At 39.2% G+C, this 14,862-nt stretch overlaps 1 protein-coding gene across 2 annotated transcripts in view; it reads right to left on the reverse strand.

Moving 5' to 3' along the window:
• The window catches only part of LOC144024584 (receptor-type tyrosine-protein phosphatase gamma-like), a 240,429-nt gene that overhangs the window by 16,768 nt on the left and 208,799 nt on the right, over window positions 1-14,862 (reverse strand). For both annotated transcript variants that reach the window (XM_077531034.1, XM_077531033.1), the window contains 6 exons: window positions 12,043-12,227; window positions 8,787-8,895; window positions 7,370-7,419; window positions 6,582-7,299; window positions 4,516-4,654; window positions 708-799 (listed from right to left, as the gene is read on the reverse strand). In XM_077531034.1, coding sequence (XP_077387160.1) covers window positions 708-799; window positions 4,516-4,654; window positions 6,582-7,299; window positions 7,370-7,419; window positions 8,787-8,895; window positions 12,043-12,227 — 1,293 coding nt within the window. The remainder of the gene's footprint in view (window positions 1-707; window positions 800-4,515; window positions 4,655-6,581; window positions 7,300-7,369; window positions 7,420-8,786; window positions 8,896-12,042; window positions 12,228-14,862) is intronic.

Genomic DNA, 14,862 nt, shown 5'->3' on the forward strand with positions numbered 1-14,862 from the left:
TATATCCTCCTGACTACCAGGAAAAAAAATATTGTCCAATGATGTATTTTGATATTCCCCAATCTTTGTGAAGTAATTGGAATACTGCAAAAGAAATCTTTTAAAAAAAAGTTTTTATTTTTAAGCTATGATGTGTCCACTACAGAGGACATTTTTAAAAACTTAAATGCTAGGCTGGAATACAGTTAAAATAATTCAAACAATCCTTTAATGTGTTCTTAAGAGTCTTATAGAAAACATGCTAACAACATTTAAAGCCTACATTTGTTCAATAAAAAATATTCTACACTTATTATTCCTCTTCCCTAAAAAGTGCTTGCACTGAGGGAAGCCATTTTCTTTTATGATGCAATCAAAGGTAGCAAAGCCCCACCCCTACACATTTGGTATCATTGGAGAGTTCTGAATGTCCTCTAAAAGGAGGTAATTCAATCGTATGCACTTGGTGGAAGATATTCAGGTTTAAAAAGGTCCACTACAGGGGACAAATTTGAACTGCTGGTAGTCAGGAGGACAAAGGGATATACGTCTTTCTTTAAAATGGTCTGTCATTGTTTTTGGGTCAAATTTTACACAGCAAAAGTAGTAGTAGTAAGTAGTAGTATCAAACATCCCTATAAAAAACTGACATGAAGTGAGAAAACAAGGAAGGTCGGTGGTGTTATATTAAAATTGACTATTTAGCTGCAGAGAATCCTGCTGTTTACCTGGTATCGGGATGAAGGGGATGCTTTCATTGGCCACCACCCGAGGCGAGCTGCTCTCCTCAACATAGAAGTGAGCTGTCTGGAAAAACCTCCTGCAGAGACAAAAGAAGAGAGACGCCGTCAACAATATCGAAATATTGCCTTGAATGACGCACAAATGCGCCACGTCGGACATGACATGACAATTTTGCCAAAACAGACTCCAGGTAACGTGTAAAGAGCTACGAACCGCCTCCTCAGGGACAAAATGTGCCGCATTCAAAAGCATCCACTCTGCTTTGTAACCAACATAAATAGGAACAACAAAGTGTATGCGTTGAAAACAGCCATGCGGCGAAAAAGTTATTTAATATTAGAGTCTGCAAGCTCATCCATTTAGGTAACATACATCCAATTTTCCAAAGCATCTCGTAAAAAAATGATAAATGTGTTAATTATATTTGGAGCGTCACCAAATTAATCTTCGACAACGAATTGCGCATGCATTCAAAATGGATTGAAATGAATGGATGGCGAGGGGGAGAAAAAACAATTAGAATTTATGAAAGCCCTTCAAAGACACAAAGTAGAGTTCTAAACATACAAAAGAGCCAATTGCCACTAAAAAGGTGACCCAGGTGTGATCCTACCTGTACTTGCAGAGAAGGGTGCAGATGCTAGTCATTCTTTACAGGCAACCAACACAAAAAGACTGGATTGAGTGACAAAGGTATGGAAAGAGAGGGATGGAGCGAAGGAATGGTGAGGGGGAGGGTGGGCTAACAAATAGTGGAGGGAGGGCCTCCAAATTCCAATCAATCTCCCGACGGGCGCAGATGCGTTGCGGCTAACTAACCAGCGAGGTCCGCGCACGCTCGCCTCCCGACGGCGCGCTTTGAGGGGAACACGAACCGAGACGAACGTGGCTTTCTGGAAAGGGATGACAGTTGTGAAAGAAAAATGGGAGCGAGGCTTCGGTGAGATGCCGGGAAACCGCGCGGGATTCGCGGCGGCCTCAAACATCTGCGAGCTTTCGACAAACAGCTCGCGAGCCTCACAGGCGTCCAGATGTGCGCGGCAATTAAGCTCGTTGGAGCTCTGCTCGTGACCTTAACTTTGACAAGGGAGGAGGAGCAAACACATCAGACAAAAATACTCCCACGGAACGGGCTCACGACATCTCTTTCACCAAAACGAACATGTACGAATTAGAGGCATCGCGGTATTATGGTGTTAATGAGCATGGAATGCTAACGAGCGAGGGCCGGCTCAAACAGAAAGAGTAAAGGTTTGATTTCATCTTTCATCATGGCCACTTACCCCGGGGAACTGACATTGTCTGAACTGTGAGAGTTGTCATAACAACCACTGGGATGGTCAGCTCCCTGCAAGCATCAAAGTCTTGCGATGCCAAAATCTGTCACCGGTTTATGCACCGTTACGGAAACAAGACGTTCAATAGGAAAGTCAATTTAAGCTTTAAACTTCAAATGAGTTCAGGTAAAGTAAAACGTACACTTTGAAAGACAAACACAAAGAATTCCTCATTCGATTCTGTTCGATTATGAACATGTTACACAAGCGCAAGAGCCGCTTCCCACAAATTTGCATGCCTTTATATAGCCTTACTTCTTTCCTACATAGTCGTAGTGTTAATTTTATCAGCCATTTTTAAATTCAGTCTCAGTTTCAATCACGCTTCTTAGTTTTTAACATAGTTCGTCAACCTCATCCCGTTTTTATTTAGCCCATTTTTAGTCGACTAGAAATCTGACATTATAGTCTTTATTTTTATTCTGGTTTTGGTCAACAAAAACTGTCAACCTTTTAGTCTAGTTTTAGTCAGGACAATCATTTAACCCCTGTATATTTTTTTTTTGTCAGCAGATAGTTTTAGATCGGAAATGTTCAACATTATTTCACGTAAAATTAACTTGAAAAACAACTTGACACACAATTACAGTATATCAACAAGTGGCTACTATGGCTCCATGCTACAAGCTAGTAAATTAGCCAGCATTAGTTAGCGGTTGGATTAATATTATCGTTGGAACATAATAGCCTTAATGGATTAATGTTATGAATATAATTTACTTATTATTTTTTTTTTAACCTTTCACCATGAATCCTCTTCCTGTCTGTCCCATGTTTGTGCATGTTGCACTCGTTAGCTGCAGGTTTGAAAGGGTGTGTGTCACTATTAGTCACATGATAGTGTCACTGACAGATTAGCGACAAGAGACAAGATTTTACAAAATCATATCATTTCCGTCTCGTTTTTGTTCATGAACTAAAATGTCCAGATTTTAGTTCAGTTTTTATTAAGTGAAGCCCATTTTCATCTCGTCTTCATTAGTTGACAAAAATGCATACTGATTTAGTCCCATTATTGTTAATTAATGAGGGTTTTAGTTTAGTCTAGTCTGGTTTTAGTTCGGTGAAAAATGTGTGTTGACAAAATTATTGTTTTGTTTTTGTTGACGAAATTAACACCACTACATAGATTTTTATTAAAGCAGTCATAAGACAGTTTTATTACGATAGATGGCAAAAATGTTGTCTTCTTTTAATGTTTGCAGCGCTTCCGGTTTACCAGCTGGTCTTCCGCAACGTGCCTGTTCGGAATGTAGCAACGCACCGGCAAACTTTATGAATGATTGCGCAATATCAATTCTGACAACTCCGTATCGATACATGTATCGTGAAGAGTTCCGCCAACAATATATTCCTGTGTTGATTTTTTTGAGCATATCCGTAGTACAAATATTACAATCTATTCCATATTTCCATTAAACTGCGAAGCTGCACAGTGGAAAGCAGACATGGCTTTTCCTTGAATATATATATATATTTTTTTCCAGATGATTTGGACTGCATGTTATCTTTGTTTTGGCTGTCTACCACACACTAGGGCATTTGCATTTAAATATAGTGTTTCCTAGTTTATGTTTTAATTAAAGACGGCTGTTCCATTTGAGATCTCAAGTTCAATTATACATACCCAAAGAGTGAAAGAGTGAATATATATAAAAAATAAATAAAACCTGATATATATATATATATATATATATATATATATATATATATATATAAAACCTCAGCAGACAAATGTATTCAAATCCACGGAGAAATTTCTCCTCTACTTATTCATTACAACTCTTTAATTGGGCAAAAGTAATTTTGATTACCAGATTAATCAATGGAATAATTATGAGAATACCTAATTAAAACACTACGTATAAAATAATAATGCATAATCTTTAGGGGAATAAATAAATATGCATGAGGCCAGTTGAGGAAATAGCCAGTAGTGCTATTTGTAACTCATTAACTATCCCGCTTGTGCCAGTGGCTTGACCCGTGTAATTACTGGAACTTCGCTTTGCGTGGCTGGAAATTAGCCGAGCAGATGAAAACACAGCTGGGGCTGCAGTACTGCGGGGCCTTCGGGTCTTGCGCCTCAAGCCTCGCACGGTGACGGCCTTCATTGTGCAGCAAGGAGGCACACAAAGGAATCATCACATAAATTAGAGCACTAATGATAGTTGGGTCGTTTTTAACAAGAAAGGTCACAATGAGTCTGATTGGAAAAAAAATGAAAAAAAATGAGGAAATACAGGTTGTGTGGTGCTCGGGGTGGCAGGGTGTGATCATATCCCCCAAAATGGTGGGAGTGAATAAATGGATGACTCCCAAGAGGACGAAAAACCTGCCATTCTCGTAAGAGGTGATGCTGTGCATTCTTGCACCTGCGAGCAAGCGCCATCTTTGTTCAAAATTGTCATTGTGGCGTTCACAATATGGCGCCTTCATCTTGTACAAGTCTCACCTCCAGTAAACCATCACGACGAGCAGCATGATGAGGCACAGCAGGGTCAGAGCAGACACGACCACCAAAGGGACGATCCACACCATCCTGCCCATGCCGGGGTGAGGCGTTCGGGTCACGTTGGACAACGGAGTCTTTTCTGGAGCAAGACATAAATACAAATTCATTGACAAGTGGACAGTATGAGGCAAGAGCATTTTTCAAATTACGATGTTTACATTACGGTGGTGTCGGGCCAAAAACTTGTACCTCCAAAATAGTTACCGTAGTTTTCGGGAGTCCCCATAAACGTCGTGTTATTGCATCCTCACAATAGAGTAAGTCCTTTTCGACACTTTGGATTGCTCAATAGTGTGTAAAAGTAACGCGCATGTGTGGAACGACCAATAGTATAGATTTTTGAAAAAAATCTGAATTTCACCAACTAAGACTTATGAGGTTTCGGCCCAACGCCAGCGATTTGTATCCTGACTCTACACAGGCTGAAATTGCTTTTATTTGTAATCTTTAATGATGATATCCAAATGCCAAAATGGCAGGTCACTAGAGAATATTATTATTTACATTTGTGTGGGAGTTTTGACATTCATTATTGCAGTAATATTACCACTTCAAAAAAGGCTATATCTGTTATTTATTTTTGCTATTTATTTTTTTATTTAAAATCTCTTATTTATTTGATATATATATATATATATATATATATATATATATATATATATATATATATATATATATATATATATATATATATATCAGTTCTAGTACTACTACTTAAAAAAAAAAAAAAGACATTTTTTTTTTTCTACTGTACTGGGTCCCCCCCCCCCCCCCCCCCAAGAAAATAACAATTGACTTGATTCAGATCTTTTTTTTTTCTTTTTTTTTTCTTCCCCAAATTATTATTTCAGAAAGCCACAAAATGATTATTTACTATAATTGCGGACATAAAGTCCTTATAATATTTGTATGAAATTTAATGTATTTATTTGATACATTTTTATATATATTTTTTTTTAATTGCAGTTCTACCACTACTTAAAAAGAGGCAATTTTCTTCGAATGTACTGCGTTTTCCCCCCCTCATAAAATTACAATTCAATTGACTTGATTTTGCAGCTATACATTTTTCTTTGCTCATAATTTGAGATTTATTTCCTCAGATGCATATTGTATCTTATTTTTTTTCCAAATTTAATTATTATTTAGGAAAGCCACAAAATGACTTTACTATAATTGTGTACATAAAGTTCTTATATTTGTATGAAATTTAATCTATTTGATACGACATTTATATATATTTTTTTTATTGCAGTTCTACTACTACTACCTATAAAATGCAATTTTCTTTTAATGTAGTGACCCCAAGCCCCCCCCCGGCCCCCCCTTAAAATTACAATTTAATTGACTTAATTTTCCAGCTGTACATTTGTTTCTGCTCATAACTTGAGATTTTTTTTTCTCAGGTGCACATTGTATCTTATTTCTTCAAACCGAATTATTTATTGTTATTTAGGAAACCCACAAAACGATCGACTATAATTGTGGACATAAAGTCCTGTACATTGCTTAAATGTTCATTGAATTTTTGGGGAATTTAAATTGTACTTCCTGCAATTCAAATTTCTGCTTCCTGTTTAAATTTAAATTCAACAATTCAATTGACATTTATGGATCATTCTCAATTCAATTCTATATTTTGTCCAGCCCTGATTCTCATTCTAATGACTTCATTTTCCTAACATTCTTCATTTGACATTTTTCCACAGTGTCGAAAGATTCCAGTGACAGTACACTAACACATTTGTAAAGCCAGGCATGCTCCCTCCACACGCTGCAAGACAAAAATGAAAAAAAAAGATCTAAATAAGCTTTTCTCTTGAAGCAAACCCTTTAAAAACGAGCCCAAAGGAAAACCTTGAGGCGCCGGCGTCTGCCCTCAGGTGTTGTTCGCATACAAAAGCCAACAGTCGCGCTTTTGACTGAGATTGGGCTTGAATCAAGATTTGTTATGTTAAAGCAGTTTGTGAAAGTTCACACGTTGTGATCGGATGAGGAAATCTCACCAGTGTGGACGGTGAACGGCCAAAGACTCTTGCCGTCGCTGCCGATCTTCGGCGAGAGCGTGGAGCTCTGCGGGATCTGCATCTCGGCGCTGTCGTTGCGTGACTCCTGAGTGGCGACCGCGTTGACGCGCGTGAGGCTTTCCTGCGTGGGGGTCGCCGTGCTGGCGGAATTGCCGCCGTGGACTGTCGTGGCCTTCTCTTTGGCCGTGGACGCGGGAGTGGGGAGGACGGACTCTTTGGCCACGGTGCCGTTGGCTCGCGTCTCCTCGTAGGTCGGCGTCGTCTTGTCCTTTTTCTTCTTCTCCGCTCCCCCGTCGTCCTGCTCCCCCTCCCCGTCCCCCTCGTCGTCTTCCTCCTCCTCGCCCTTGGGCGCCGCCTGCTTCTCCTCGGCGGGCGAGTCGGTCTCGGCGGCCGGCGTCGGCTCGGTGGTGGGCTTTGCGGGCGGGGCGGGCGAGCGAGGGGGCCCGCGGGTGGCTTCGGGCGCCTGCGTTGGCCAAACGGAGCTGGGCAAGGAAGAGATGACCCCGCCGCTGACACCCAAGCCCGCCAGGAAGGTGCTCGTGACCACCGACGCCACCGTGGCCTGGCTGCCGCTCGAGGAGGGGCCCAGGCCCGTCGCCATGGAGACGATGGAGAAGTGGATGCCGGAGGACGTCCACGTTGAGGAACCGGAGCTTATGGGAGCCATGTCGGCTGATGAGACCGGAGATACTGTAGGCTGAGAGTGGCAGAGGTGATGAGGTTACCTGTCGTAAGACACGTGCACTGCCATCTAGTGGTCAACTTACCATCCCGGTCTTAACGATACGAGAACCTTCAAATATTCGTGTTGTATTGGCTGGAATATAAATGAGAAAAAACAGTTATCTATACTGTAATGACAAAACGTAATGATACGAATTAGGGATGTTCGATACCACTTTTTTTTTTTTCCAGATTGATGCCAGTACAAATACTCAACACCTGTGTAGTCCTGTAGCCACCGATACCAGTATCGATACCACTCGTACTTTACATAAAATTTCCCCCCAAAAAACAATGACAAATAATTTGAAAGATTTTGAGATTACAATGTAACATTTTACTTAAAATTTCATTAAATTAATGGCAATTTTCTATTCGTCGCAAGTGCCCATACCTTCAAATTAGGCCGGGTATCAGCCCAATACCGATACCATCCCTAATACAAATGGCACTAATCAAATACACAATATAATAAAATATGTATATAATGTACATTTCACAGTTAGTGGTACTGATTGATCAGCTACTGATCAAGATGGGCTGAGTTTCATGGCAAAAAAAAATAAAATAAAATAAAATATTTGTATAAAATGTATGGTCAAAAAATAATTGGCAGATGATATAATCGATTATTAAAATAATAGTGGGAAGCTCTAAAACTGAAAAATGTGCAGCTAATGCATGTGATCAGAATCGGATTGATCGATCTCACTCAGGTATCGGCAGTAGGGATGTAACAATACCGGCAATATCGTGATATCGCAATATTTAATCTCCCACAATAAATCATCGTCGTCATGTTACGATATTAAAAGCAGCACATCTGTTAAAAAAAGTCAGGTTGATTTCCATTTGTGCAGTTCTAGCACCCCCTGGTGGCTAGTTTTTTAGTGAAGTTTAATTTTCACAAGGCATATTTTGGCCCTTCTATGTTTAAAATCCATTATATTGGTCAGATGAAGGGGAACGCAATATGCTTGTGAACTGAGTCAATATGTGGAGTGCCTCAATACATAAATTATATTTAAACATTTTTATATATAATATTTTTCATTGCTGTACAATATGGTGTTTTTTTAGTATGAGGTTTTGTTGTTTTTTTTCAAAATTGTGACTTTTTATATCGCCAACCTCCCCACAATATTGTGATAATATCGTATTGTGATGTTTGGATATCATTACATCCCTAATCGGCAGCACAAAATCGTGATCATCTCTCGTTTAAGCTGCAAATATACCGCAAACTATCATCCCAAATGCATTCAATATCATTTCGAATTTATCTTACAATATTACCATTAAAAATAAATGGCCAACAAATTGATTAAAAGAAAACAAACGGAAAAAATGATTACTTTATTACTGTACTCATTTATTTTATTTTTTTAATTTAGAGCTTTGACAACATCATCTGGTGAAACCAAATAGGTGAATTTGTGAAACGTCAACTTTGACCTGTACCTCTGAAAAGTAGCGTTTGGCTAAAGTCGCTGCGCAGGTCATGCTGACAGACCGCCTGCACTCTGAACAAGTACAGGACATCTGGGGACACGTTGGTGATAACTGCTTTCTGCAAGAAAACAAACAAAACACAACACACATGTAAGCCTTTTGATCACATCGGATAATCGATCGATACATTTATTGCTCTGCTTCCGCTCAATTAGTTTGACTTGCACGTCTACCACTCGAGAGCTGAGGGCACTTAAAAAAAAAAAAAAAAAAAAAAAAAAAAAAAAAAAAAAAGCAGCTGCTTGTATTTCTGGAAGACAATTCAGATAAAAAGGTGTACAGATATAGAAACCGAGACTTGAAATGAATATTAAGAGCGTATAATAAGAAGGACTGACAGCCGAGGGGGAAGTTGAGAGACTGCTCTCAGTAAAAAAGTGACAGCATTAATGTATCAGCAGCGTGCCACCGCGCTGACAGACGAATTAAGCGTCTGTGCTATAAATGTACAATCACATGAAATTAATTAAAGCCAATGAAAGCAAGGAGACAATCCACTCAAATCCCTTTTTAAAAAAAACAAAAACAAAAAAAAAACAGACAACTTGGAGGTTGTTCTGCAGGCAAAGCTACAGAAAAAAAAAAATAATATCAAGAAAGTGTGCTCCTCAAAATGAGGACAGCTCCAGTTTATCAAAGTATTCATCACAATCTGTTCTGGATTCTCTCTTTTCCAAGTTCCCGGAAACTACTGTCCCGTGTGTTTTTGAAACATAACAAAAAATGCATTTTATTATAATCATTTCAAAAATGATTTTGTAGTTACAGGAATCTAAATGAAAGACTTAAAAAATAGTTCATTTATAACAAACGATTAGCAATAAAATGTTTCACACAGATTCAAACTAGTGGGAAAGTCGCCCTCTCCTAAAAAAAAAAATAAAAAAAATCAGCGGCGCACTCTGCGGACAAGCTGGAGGGGGTCGGGCGGGCTTTAAAAGAAGGCACAGCTGGCTGTCGGATTTCCCGCAAACACAAGACGGCGCGAGCCGAGAGCGGAATATTTAGCGTGCGCAAGAACACGCCTGTAGGTGGAAGCCCCGCAGGAACGATTTCTGCGGAGACGTTGAATGTTGGAAAGACAAAAAGCATGATCTGAAGTTAAGAGTGAACACGACGACTGGGGGCTGCAAGCTGTACTGGGTGGGGGGGCTTGGAAATGATACTAAAAGCCCAGACGCTGTACTTAAGCAAGACAGACGGAGACAAGAGTGGATAGTTTTTTTTACTCATTTCACACATCACTTTTGACAGATCTTTTTTTTTTGTACTTTTCTCTCAAACTTTTACAATAGTTGTATTAAATATGGTATAATTTCCTGTCATTATATTAAAGTACTTTTTCCATCATTGCCGTTACCTTCACCAACTAGCACGGATAAACCACTTCATCTTTTTTTAATTAGGCCATCTTGTTCCTTTGCCTCAAAAAGGCCTTAAAAAAAATAGATATAAATAAAGAGAGAAAAAGATAAACCATTTCAAAACCTTTTCCACCATGAGTGTGACTTATAACTTGAACAACTCAATTGAGAGGTGAAGTGGAAAAACAAGTGAGATAAGGAGGTTGCGTAAGTGTGCACACTCTTTTCTGAGGATATGGCTGTGCTCAGAATTAACCAATCACATTCAAACTTACATGAAATGGGAAGTAGTGCCTGTGATTAACAACATAGAGTTCAGCTGTTCTAGTAGTCTTTTCCTGATATTTTTGTGGTCACATCAACAAGAGAACAACATACCTACAGTGAAATATGATAATGGTAGCACTCGTGGGCTGTTTTACTTCAGTTGAAATTGAGTGAAATAACTGAAACGTAAAATTTTCAATTAATTATGTTTTAATTTTTAACAAAAACAAAAGATGGCGAGTGCAGAGGGTAAGCACCAGCTCTCAAATTTGAATAGTTGCCTGAAGTGAAAGTTTTAAATTGATGTCTTATCAACAGTCAGATTTATTTATTTATTTTTTTTAAAGGCCAATAATCAACCCGGACGATAATCGGTCGATCCTTAGTAATATAGTTTACACTGATCTGATTGTCTGGATCAGGATCAGATGATATTCTGCATTTTATGCAAAATCAGTGATTGGTGTAATGCCTTAATTTGCACAAGAAAATAAGATGAAAAAAAATCCTGATCGTGTAAAATCCAGATTAGTGCTGTCACTATCAAATATTTTGAGAAACAATTAATCTATTAATATTCAAATGATTAATAAACTAATCAGATTAATTTTAATTTTTCATTAAAGTGTCTTACATAACATTTTTTTTCCTGATTTTGTATATTAAGTAGTGATTGGTGTTTATTCCGTACTTCGAATTCGTATAGCGATTTAAAAAAAAAAAAAAAAAAGGTGGATTGATTTTGTACTGTTATCGGTTCGGTCATTGATTTCCCAAGTAAAAACAGATGTTTGAAGATAATCAGTCTTCTTTCATCAAGGACTACAGAAATCAGTGAACAATTACTGCTGATATGCAGAAATCAGAGGATTTGGACAATTAAAAAAAAAATGGCTCCAAACGATTACACGGTTATTAAAATAGTTGATTAATTTGGCAATCGATTACTCGATTGTTTTTGACAGCCTTAGTGCAGATTGAAGTTGTAAAAGGGCAAGTTCCTTTACGAAAAGTCCCATCATGTGTCTGGGTGTACAATTCAAAGTCGAACACCTTTTGCCTTCATATTCAGCCTAGACTAGAACATAGATTGTGATGCAAGCCCACTCGCTGATCCAACATTTTGGATGAATGCACCAAAAGTATCCCACAGACACTTGCTGTCATCTTGTACAAAGTCATTCCAGAAGAGAGAAGTTGACATAAGAGAAAATCCATCTTATATTCTATTTTTGGTTTCATTGGCCAGTCTAAATGTTAAACACAACTGATGGAAATGTAATAGATCATACTAAAAAGGGAGAGCCCAGGTGGACATAGGCATGCATTATGGATAAACCTGTCAGTGAATGTGACAGGCCTGTTCGTCTCCTCACCCAAACTTGAGTGACAGAACGGGCGGCGGGGGGGAGGTGGCGGTCTGGGCTTTGATATCAACCAGCGGCTACATGCGGAGCTCTTCATAACCTGTCACCTTTTACATTCACACTGACTGATCCTGTTAGTAACATCCATGTTGCAAAAAAATCCACGGAGATGACTTTTTTTTTTTGTTTCTCTAGAAGGTCGCTCACCATGCTTTGATCTCCCGTCTTGGTGAAGGTCTCTTCATCGGCGACGTCGCGCTTCACCCAGCTGTAGGACACCATGTAGCTGGTGATGGGCGGGTGGTACACGGTCAGGGGGCGTTCCCAGCTCACCAGCAGGGCCGTCTGGTTCAGCGGCTGGATCTTCATGCTCACTGGGGCGCTGCTGCACACTGCGCAAGGGGGGAGAAGGATTTCAGCATCGCCATGCAGAGTGAAGATGAAAGGCACGGGGTGTCCAAATCGCAACTTGTTTGCACCAACAATATAAGAGCTCCATTGTTAGCATGAAAAATCTCTTCGAGGGTTCAGGGAGGGGAGGGGTGCATGCACAGCAACCTCAAGGTGGCAGTACAGGCTGCGCCGTGGATGCTCAGAGAGCGCCGGCTGCCACTTTTTTGACAATCTGGACATTCTTGTCAAGCACAATTGGTGCAACAGCAAGCAGGAAACAATGTCAACTAATCATGTGCGCACAGGATTTGGGACAAATTGAGATTGTCGCAGTCAAAGTGAACAGTGCAAAAAAAATAAACAAACATGGGGTGCTGATATAGATATATACTGTCCACAAATATACAGGGTGTTTCATATTTTAGGAACTGGCAAGTGTAGCAACTAGTCTGTCAATCTATTGCTAAGTCACAATCAACGTTTTTTACTTTTTTGCCTAAAATGCAGTTTGCCCTGACTTGCTCATGCTGTTCACTGGAAAGGAGGTGATAAAAATGAGTTGGATATGATTTTAAAGTGTTTGTCAAGAAATTCACATCATTTTAACTTAATCTATGCTGCGTAATAGTGATGAGAATGTACCAAGGCCTTATTTCAAGATACCGGGTATCTCTAGTTAGTTTAATTTTAATTAATGAATTAATTTTAACATATTTTAATCTAGCTAATTTCATCAATGAAAATGAAACAAAACATAATTTTGTCAACACATTTTTCACTGGACTAAAACGAGACTAAACTGGACTAAAACCTTCATTAATAAACAACAACTGGGACGAACTAAATCATTCTGCATTTTTCTTCTACTAATGAAGACGAAAATGTACTTCATTTAATAAAAGCTGGACTAAAATCTATGGACATTTCAGTCCATGAACAAAAACGAGATAAAAAATGATACGAGTTTGTAAAATCTTGTCTCTGCTAATCTGTCACTGTGACACACCCCCTTTCAAACACGCATGATGGGGGAAATTCTGGCAGTGTTGATGAAGTGCGACAATGTGTGAATTGTATTTGAACCTGTCGGATGTCGGAAGCTTAATGTTTAATGAAAGAAGACGACCTCATCATGTTTTGAAGTCTTCGGCTTTTCTGGGATGACAATTCATTATTTAGCATATCTGCTGCAGAATGGAAAAAAAGACACCTGGATTTTGATTGGAATCTGTTTAAAAGCTATTTCATTTGAATTCATTTTAGAATTGTCAGTTAGTCATAGAGTATTATTTGGTCCTAAATATCACAATTTTGTAAGGATGTTTATCGGGAATCGCCAATCTTTACTATTTCATATACCTCTCAATAAAATTGCACCTCATGAAAGGCAACTTGAACAGCTTTTTTTTTTTTGGCATTAAAAGTTGAAGCGATTTAGCCAAGGTTTGCTCTGCCTCTCACCATTGTCGACCAAACACTATTGTGTTCAGATAAATACGCCACCACCCCCCACCCCCCACACGCACACACACACACACACACACACACACACCCGCGCACACACAGAGAACCTTGACAGCCGTCACTGCTGATGATAAAGCATCCACTTTTTTTCTTTTTTTACATCAATATTCACTCTTCTATTGCAGCCAAAAGAAAAAGGAAATCTGAGCAAGGTAACCAGAAAATAGTCAACTGGAGCTGCCAGATAGTGGTCGAGAGCGGGGTCGGGGTGTTGGGCTATGTTAGAAGATGAAAGAACGTTGGGCCACATTCATTCTGCACGCTGACCTAACACCACAAAAGCAATTTCACAACTTCATTTGTATGCCTCTATTTTAGCCGCGCCACATATTAAAAATGATGTCTGATTGGCCTCGTTAGAGAGCTCCAACTTCATCACGACCATTCCTAATCAATTTTCTCCGACAACACCGCTTTATGGACTTTCTCATTAATCTCCAGCCGTCCTGCACTCAAAGGCGGCTTCTTCTTATTTTTGGTTCACAAACGCTTCACAAATGCCAGATGTACATTCAGGGAAGGGGGGCGGTAGCAGAGAAAATACTGTATATATTGTGTGACAAACAAGACTGCCTCAGGGTGTGCATGCTCACAAAACAACGCAAAGCCTCCCCCCCGAAGGCTTTCAGGCGATGGCCAATCAGAAGGAAGTGGGCTTCGGGGATGGAAGCCTTACAACAGACACAAGCCAAAAGGGTGAACAGAGGGGCAACTGGTAGAACTCAAATGATTTTTAAAGTGGCAGTGAAGTCCCTGAATGTAAATCCAGAGCTGGAAATGAGTACCATCATTTTCAGAAAGTACTGCACAGTGAATACAACAGAAATATGGACAAAAACAATGCACACTTCTGCGAGAGATACGGACAATAAGACAACTAAGCCCTACGCTACAAACCCTGATATTATTAACAACTGTGATATACAGTATGGATGTCAATATGAGACACCCACAACCCATTATTGATTTGATGTACTCATATTTTCCACTGTCATTTTTTTTTTTTTTTTACTACAAATTTATATACACTACTGATTGATTAATCTCCAGATCCTATCCTACGTTAGCCGGAGAGCTTTTTTAATAAGTCATATGAATGATCATTTTTAA

This window comes from Festucalex cinctus, chromosome 8, assembly GCF_051991245.1.
Source record: "Festucalex cinctus isolate MCC-2025b chromosome 8, RoL_Fcin_1.0, whole genome shotgun sequence".
Taxonomy (NCBI): Eukaryota; Metazoa; Chordata; class Actinopteri; order Syngnathiformes; family Syngnathidae; genus Festucalex; species Festucalex cinctus.